Source organism: Geospiza fortis, unplaced genomic scaffold, assembly GCF_000277835.1.
Source record: "Geospiza fortis unplaced genomic scaffold, GeoFor_1.0 scaffold662, whole genome shotgun sequence".
Classification (NCBI taxonomy): Eukaryota; Metazoa; Chordata; class Aves; order Passeriformes; family Thraupidae; genus Geospiza; species Geospiza fortis.
The window spans coordinates 997,675-1,006,164 of record NW_005054450.1 but is presented as its reverse complement, the minus strand read 5'-3'; the positions used below and the strand labels follow the sequence as shown (position 1 = coordinate 1,006,164).

Genomic DNA, 8,490 nt, shown 5'->3' with positions numbered 1-8,490 from the left:
GGCTCTCCCAGAATTTTAAAAGCCGTGAGAAACTTAAAAGAAAGAATTCAAAATTATTATCTCTCTGTCTGTAACCATTGTTTATAGTAATAGTTCTCCAGAGTGTGCTATTCACAGTTCACCAATAGTGTGAGAGATTTCTAAAAGCCAATCAAGACTTAAGTCCACCATTGTTTCTATAAAACCTGTATATTTTAATAATAAAGTGTCTTTTTCATACCTTCTAATGATAGAGCCTCTGTATCACCTTTAGCTGTCCCCAATACCATTTGGTAATAACACCCCATGGACAAACCCACTAGGTTATCATCCCACTGCAACAGGCACAGTTCTCTTCAACAGGACTGCAAGGAAAAGGAACTGGAGTTGCAAATGTCCACCAATGTATCTTGTACTAAAATCCATTATTTATTTATTTGAGTCCCCACACTGCAAAATACAGAGAAATCCCACAAGTACTTTAGTACACTCAGGAGCGACTCAAGAATCAGGTTATCAGGAGCCTGGTGAGCTTTGTCTTAGCTCAGCTGCGTCCATCCAGGAGAGCCTGCACAATCCATTCTGCAGGTGAATGAACTGTACTGGCACGTCCCTGAGAGCTGCAGTGCTGAGGAGCAGGAGGTTTGCACAGCCCAGGGTGTGACAGCAGCACAAACAGCCCAGGGATCCGTCTGGGCCAGAAGGGCAGCAGACAGGTCACGGAGCAGCCAAACCAGCACCTGCTGCTCTCTGCTGGGAAAGCTACAAAAGAGCTGCCCTGGAAGCAGCTGAATTCTCCTGTCCAAGCAGGCTCAACTCTGCTCTAATCAGCAAAGGGCTCCTTGTTTTGTCTCATTGATGCCACCGTGAGCTCTCCCAGGGAAAACATCCAACACACACAGCAGCTGACTTTTAACGCCATCCCACCTCTAGCTGGGGCTCTCCCTGCAGTATTTCTAGCAGCAAAATGGACATTTTCACTGGAATGCGAGCAGGGAGGAAAGAATTCAACCAGACCACGTGTTTCAACCCACTCAGTGCAAATCCTGCAAAGATTGTTGCTCTGAAAGGCCTGGAGCAGTACCTGACATAGGGGATTCCTTGGAGTAGGATGACTGCGAGGCCGGCCGGCTTCCACTGAACAAATAGCCAGAATCTAAAAGCAAAAATGAAACTATTTGAACCCACTTGGCTCAGCTGCTGCCAAACCCCAAACCTTAATGCTGCCAAACCATAGTGCTGCATATACTGCTCTATGCCACAGGAGCAGCCATCCCTGAACAGGACTACAACATGTGAATCCAGAGCCATTCCCTCTGGGACAGCTCCTGCCCTCACCTGGATCCCCCCCAGCCCAATTCCTCCTGGAATCGCAGCCCCAGTGCCCCGTGCCAGCCCTGACCTCACCTGGATCCCTCCCAGCCCAATTCCTCCTGGAATTGCAGCCCCATACTGCTCTATGCCACAGGAGCAGCCATCCCTGAACAGGACTACAACATGTGAATCCAGAGCCATTCCCTCTGGGACAGCTCCTGCCCTCACCTGGATCCCCCCCAGCCCAATTCCTCCTGGAATCGCAGCCCCAGTGCCCCGTGCCAGCCCTGACCTCACCTGGATCCCTCCCAGCCCAATTCCTCCTGGAATTGCAGCCCCACTCCCTGGATCCCTCCCAGCCCAATTCCTCCTGGAATCGCAGCCCCACTCCCCGGATCCCTCCCAGCCCAATTCCCCCAGGATTTGCAGCCCCACTCCCCGGATCCCTCCCAGCCCATTTCCCCCAGGATTTGCAGCCCCAGTGCCCCGTGCCAGCCCTGCCCTCACCTGCCCGGGCCAGCGAGGGGATGGTGCCCAGCGAGAGCGCCCTGTTGAGGCGGCCGGGCAGGGAGGACGAGCCCGTTCTGCGCGGGGACCTGAAGAGCTGCTGGTTGGTCAGGTGCAGGATACTGGGTGGAGTTGGGACAAACAGAGACGTGGCAGGTGAAGGGAAGGCTGTGCCAGGGCTGCTGGGAAAGACGGTGATGGAGTCCCCAGAGAGGTACCTGCAAAGGACACGCATGACAGACGCTTAGCAATGAGAAATCCCAGCAACTGCCTCTCTCGTGCTTGCAGAACACTTGTTTTGTTACCAGGTTTGGACTAGCTTTTCAGTGGAGGAGTGCTGAAGTTTTATGGGAATGTTCCTACACTCTGGGAAAAGAAGAACTGCCCAACATTACGTAAATTATTGTGCACCAACCTGTCCCACAATACAGGGTGGAACAGTTTAGGAATGCCAGTGAAAATACCCTGGATAAGGAAATTACCCAGAGAATGCTTTAAGAAGTCCAGATGTTAAAATACAGGAATTTTGTATTATTTTTAACAATTGAATGAAAATACATGAAAGAAAGTCTAGAATATGAACCAGAATCTCTGTTCCCCTGAAAGATTTTTTTAGTTAGAAACACGTAATAGAACTGTCAAATAAATCATGATGAAGAACTGAGTATGAAGTGCACATGTTTTTAAATGGAGATATCTGACTTTGCAGACACAATTTAGCAGATACAGTATTTGGAGGCTTAATCTCACTTCTGATGGAAACAGAGGCAGATGAGAGCAGCAACATGGTTACATGGCTTTTCTTCTGTCAGAGGAAAGCCAGGAGGAAATCAGAGAGTGAAGACAATCTCAGCCTTCACTGTGGGGTGATTTAGGCACGTGTCATTCTGCCCTGGAGATAAAAAGAGGTGGTGCAGCAATATTATGCTGTGCTAACTCTAGAGCGAAGATTACAATTTAAAGTATCTTATAAACTACTTATCTGCTAGTAGGAGGCAGCCATCACCAATCCTGACCAGCTTAATGAGGCTGAACACGTGAGCCAAGCAGGGTGCTGGGGCAGGAATGGCTCTAACAGCAGCCAGGGACGTGCTGGTCTGGCAGCCCCAATGGCCCAACCTCTCCAGGATCCAGAGGACCTGCAAAGGGGGTCCTGCTCTGCACCCACAGGGAGCCTCAGAGCACACACATCTACCCCACCACACACACAGATGGAGGTGCCCAGCTCGGATTTGTAGGAGGAAATGAATGGGAAAGGGAATTAGAAGTGCAGCTCAGGACTGATATGAACCATAGGAGAAAGAGTGATACCTACCCCTCACTGTGCCATGGCTGTGGAGAGCCAAACCAGAGCATCACCTGTGAGCCACATGGCTCTTTTGTCCTAACCTTGCACCTTCTGTGTCTTTGGGCCAAAGGATCCAACTTTACACAGCTCCTTGGTGCAGCAGAAAACAGCTTAACTGGTTTATGGGCTTTTGCAAGTCTTTCATTTAATGGGCTGGAAGCTATTCTAGTAATTTATCACTCATGACCACAGTCCTGGGACTGTAACTGCTTTGGATCAGGCTTCCAATGGTTCTGCTGCTCAACAGCCCCACTGCTCAACCTCACCCAGTCAGTGCAGCCAGATCCTCAGGGCAGCGAAGAATCATTTGTCTTGAACCATCCAGAAAAGGAATTAGCAAAGAGGAGCTGAAGGGTTTTAAGTATAGCTTATTAATGCCTTAGGACTGAATCCTGACCAAAGTGTGTCCTAAACACTGATCTGTTCTGAACAAATTCCTGCTAAGTGTGCAAAACCCCGTTCCTGTTCTCTGCACTCTTTAGTGTTTGCCACTGCCATGTCAAGAGGGCGCAATGCTGCTAAAAGCTCTCATGGCAATGTGCTTCATGCCTGAGAATGGGCGGCTGAACTAAAACTTCTTCCAGAAGCAGATAAAAAAAAGGTGAGGAGATCAAGAGGATCAAAAGGCAGGAAGCAGCCCCATCACAGCCCTGGGATGGAGCACTGCAGCTGTGCCTTTTGTCTCGTGCTAATAGTGGCTCTGGCAACAGTAAAAAAAGCAACATAAAAAAAAGGGAAAAAAAGGCTCTGAAGTCAGATAGTTTGTGGAAATAGTCAAGGCCCGGAAGCCGTTTATTTCAGAACTTGATATTGTGAACATCCAAAGTTGGGTATCTTAATTAGTGTTTACAATGATCACAATGTTACTAGACAGTCGGGCACAAGTCTGCTACACAGATACTTTAAAAATAAATAAATAGAAGGTTAAAGAAGGGTATTACATGGTATGGGACTGTACACGGTCCTGAAGGAACACCTCCTGCCAGGAGAGCCTCCCCTGCTCTGTCCCAACAGCTCCCTGTCATCCAGACACCACCATAGGTGTATGCCTTTTGAATTCACATTTTACAGAGATGCTGCACCAGCCCTGGGACAGACACAGACACGGGAGGGCTTGGGCAGGCCAGGCTGCAGATGGACCCACTCCTCTGTCAGATAATTCAGCCCATGAAGAAAGAGGGGGAGATGCAGTCGCAGGCAGGCAGCTTGGGGGATGTGCCCAGCCCTGGCAGCTGGGGAGCCAATGGCAGCCAGGGATGAAACATTTCCTCTGGACTCAGTGTCCCCTCAGAACTGAGCACCCATGTACAGCAGGGACCTCTCTCCCAGTGGTGCAGAACAGGTCCCTGCCACCCCAGGAACAGGTCACTGTCACTGTGCCCTGACACTGCTCTGCTGCACCTCCCCACTCAGGGCACAGCCTCCTGTCAAACCCACAGAACCAGGAGTGAAGAGCAGTACAGGAATAAAAAACAGGCACAAGAACAGGGGAGAGTAGTGCTAAAATGGGCACAGCTCTCAGACACATTAATATTTTGATATGTGGCTTAGAGAGCTACAAACTTCAGCTGCCAAGAAGAATTCCTCTCTTGCCTGTTGTCCTGCTTTGGATGAAAAAGGAGGGTTGAATTAGAGCTGCACTGAGGCCTTCTAGAGCACAGATGCTTGGCATCAATTGTGCCTTTCCCCCCTCAGCTGGGGCACAAAATGGGGAGGTGTGTGTGTGTGTGTATGTACATCCTATGCCTACACAAACCCAGACTTGCTGGCATGCCAAAAATGTCCAGGGCACCTCCTCCTGCCTGTACACTCCAGAGCTTTGGTCCCAAACGAGGCTTTACAGGGGATGACTTCAGGACTGAGTACTGTCCCTTTCCCTGGAGAGCACTGCCGTGGCTCCAAGAGCCAAGTGTCCTCACAGGTGACAGCACACCTGGAAGGAACTGGCAGCTGTATGTGACAGCACACAATTTCAACAGCATCTCTGAAAACCAAAGCAAAGCCATATAGCACAGCTCCCTTCACCTTTCATGAGTGCAGTCAGTCTGGAGCAATTATCTGGCTATTAATTATATTAATTTTTATAAGAGCATAAATACTTTGTCCACATTACATCAATACATACTTCCTATAGCATCTAAGCATGATTATTAGCTTCACATAATTTCAGCACACTTGAAAAATATTCATAAAGCCAAAATAATAAGCCACTACACCATTTTTATATTCCCACATGTTCTCACCCTTTGACACACCCAAGCTCACTAGGGCATGCAAAGCATGGCTGTAGGAGAGGAAGAGTTAAGAGAAAGGAAAGAACTGGATATAAACACAGAGTATTTAGAATGGTAAAGGGCCACAAAGGCGTCAGTTTGCATGCACTGATGTCACTCAGGAAGAACAGAAGCAGCAGCAGCAGAGATGCTGACCTGGCTGCTGCCTCTGGGTTCTCCTGCAGAGTTGCTCAGAAATGTTAGCCCAGGTGTCCCCCTGTGCCCTGCCACGCTCGGTGGTGGCACAGGAGGGACAGAAGTGCTGGCCTGGCAGACACATGGGCACTGCTGCAGCCCTGGTCCACCAAGCAAAGCAACACAGTGTTGTCCCAAATCTTGTCCAGGAAAAGGCACTTCATGGACCCACATTGGCCCCTTTATAAATCTGGCTCTGCTGGGCAGGGTACAAGAGATTTTGAGCTGGCACATCAGCCATGGCCACTGAGGGCCAGTCAGGCACTTGGGGATGGAGCAGATTTGATTCCAAGTGACACACAAACCCACTAACAATCCCTCAGCACCTCAGCTCTGTTCTGCTGCTACCATCCCCTGGTCCAGACACATAGTTAGTATGAGAAAGCAGCACCTCGAATTAGGGGCTTTTGGGCTAAAACCCTCTAATATTGTTAAGATATTCACATGCTCTGGCCTGCATGGCTGAGAGAATCCTCAGGTAACAAAACTGCACCTGGAGACCACGATGTGTTCCTCTGTGGCCTGAAGTAAGAGCCCAGCTAAGGGAAAACAAGAAGCTCAAAGCAGTGACCAAGTGGTTCTGGATGATTTTGTGTCAGCTGTGGTTGTTAGTTACCAAGCCTTTGTTAGCTCTTATCCCACCCAGCAGAAGGAAATGTGTGACACAAAATAGCACCTCAGCTGCACAGGAGATCACCACTGTGCAGCAAAACACACACTTTCTCCTGCTGGACTCACCGTGGGGCGAGGAGTCATGCAGTTAGATGATGTACTCAGATATCTACATTTACATGACATAATCTAACTGCTGAGTGAAAAATGCAAAGCACCTTCCATACAGAACCTATGGCATGGCAGAGTCTGGAAAAGCCTATTTGGCTTTGAAATCAGGTGTGGCAAGAACAGTCTCAGCAAAGGCAGCAGTGGTTTGACTATTTTTTTTTTCCACAGTCAACAGTAGAATGCTGCTAACTTACAACTTCTCTGCAGGGCTCCTTGTCTGAGACACAACTGGGATGGACTGAATGCTACAGTTTATAAATCAGAACACCTCTGGACAAAACCCACCCTTCTCCTCCCTTCTTCCCTTACCCCTAAAGATCCATCATCCTCCACCATCAGCTAAAGCACGTGAGACAAGGAGAAAGAAAGGAGGCTGTCAGCATCAGAGTCTCTAAAACACCAAGAATTCAATTGCTGCAAGGTTGGTTTTGAGGCTCTGAGGTTGTTGTTTTTAGAAGCAGCAGCACAGAGATGCTGAGGCACCGAGAAGTGGGGAGAATAGGCTGACACCTGAGCAAAAACAAAAGCTTCTTTGGCATTAAATGAACCCCACTTCAACATGTACTCTGTTATTCTGTTTCACCTTTGAAATTTCCCAATTACAAGCACGAAAGTTCTTCAATTTTAAGTTGTGAACAAAGCACCAGAGATCAGTTGTACAGCTTGGCCATAAAACAAAGTAGCTTTCTGATGTTCTGACATATAAATTAGTGCAACTAGTAAATATACTTCATTTGTATTAATCTGCATAAAGTGAAGACAAACGGATGTCACTTGCAGTTAACATATCTCCCACATTAAAGGACTTTAAACTCAGTATAGATTTGCACTTGCTGTGCAAACAGAGCTAAGACATTCCTTAACAGGATTATTCAGGCTTCACAGTGTAAATCCTCTCCTTCCCACAGTTCTAGCAACTGCCTGCTCCCAACATTTCGTGTGCACCCTCCCCATCCCATCCCTGCACTGCACAGGGAAAAAGATAACCAGAGAAAAGAACAGGCATGGTAAACCAATGTAACATTTAACAGCAAAACGTCACAAAAGGTGCCTGACCCCAGGGAGCTTGAGGAGGAGTCAAGTTTAAATAGAAAGAAAAAATCAAAGTGCTCCTAAAAAGGGAGGAAAACAGATACTTAGAGGAGATAGGAGACAATAGGAAACAGGACACAGTGAAGCTTAACACAGCCTTGGCTTTCAGCTCCTGAATAAAACATCTGGAGAGGCTGCCAACCATCTTTAGAAGCTGCCACTGAGAGTTTCCTTCCTACTGGGCAAGAGAATTTGGACAGATACATTTCATTCTTATTAATAAAAGGGCATTACTGACAAATCAGGCATGACATCACCATGACCATTCCCACTGAGTTTGTCAGCTTCTCATACCCCTCCTCTGAGCCTTCTCAGTAAATCCTTCAAATAGGAGATTCCTCCCATTCCTTGGACACGTCTCACAGGAGAACAGCAAGAGAACTTTCAATCCAAATTGTACAGGTAAATGCAGAAGACAATCACAGATAAAAGTCTTTTCTTACATGCACTTTATGAGGAAAATTTGGAAGTCCTGAAGCAGGAAGAAGGGAGGAATTAAAAAAAAAAAAAAAGTCCAGATGCCTTATTTCACTTAATGGCCATAATAGCTCAAGGTTTGCCATGCCTGTGAGCTGGAAGACAAATGTTCTGGGTCAGGACTGATGGGTGATGGGAAGATGGAACCAGACTTTGCAGGTTCTGGATTCCTCTTGTGGGTAAGTAAGTAAACAACCCTCAGCATCATTCACAAGCACCAGAATGGAGCCAGGCTCTGTGAGCTTGGATATTGCAGTTATCTGAAGGCACCAGAAAAAGATTCCACAGGAGAGCCCAGGTGGGCACCAGGTCTGTGTGCCACTCCCTTGCTAAGGTACAGGCACACAGCCAGGAGCTGCACCTTCCATGACTCAGCCTGGCTTATTGTTACCAAATTTCAGAGCTTTGGGCAGTGCTACCTTTATGCTTTCACAATGAATGCCAGCTCAAGGAACAGTAAGTATGAACAGCTAGGAAATAGCTTTTGTTTCCTTTAAAAAAGCTCCTCTAATTTCATCAGCA

General features: G+C 47.7%; 1 protein-coding gene across 1 annotated transcript in view; it reads right to left on the bottom strand.

Annotated features, from left to right (window-relative positions):
• Window positions 1-8,490, bottom strand: part of TMEM201 (transmembrane protein 201) — a 24,831-nt gene that overhangs the window by 5,030 nt on the left and 11,311 nt on the right. The window contains exons 9-10 of the mRNA XM_031062545.1: window positions 1,801-2,018; window positions 1,064-1,135 (exon numbers count right to left, since the gene is read on the bottom strand). Of these exons, the coding sequence (XP_030918405.1) occupies window positions 1,064-1,135; window positions 1,801-2,018 (290 nt within the window). The remainder of the gene's footprint in view (window positions 1-1,063; window positions 1,136-1,800; window positions 2,019-8,490) is intronic.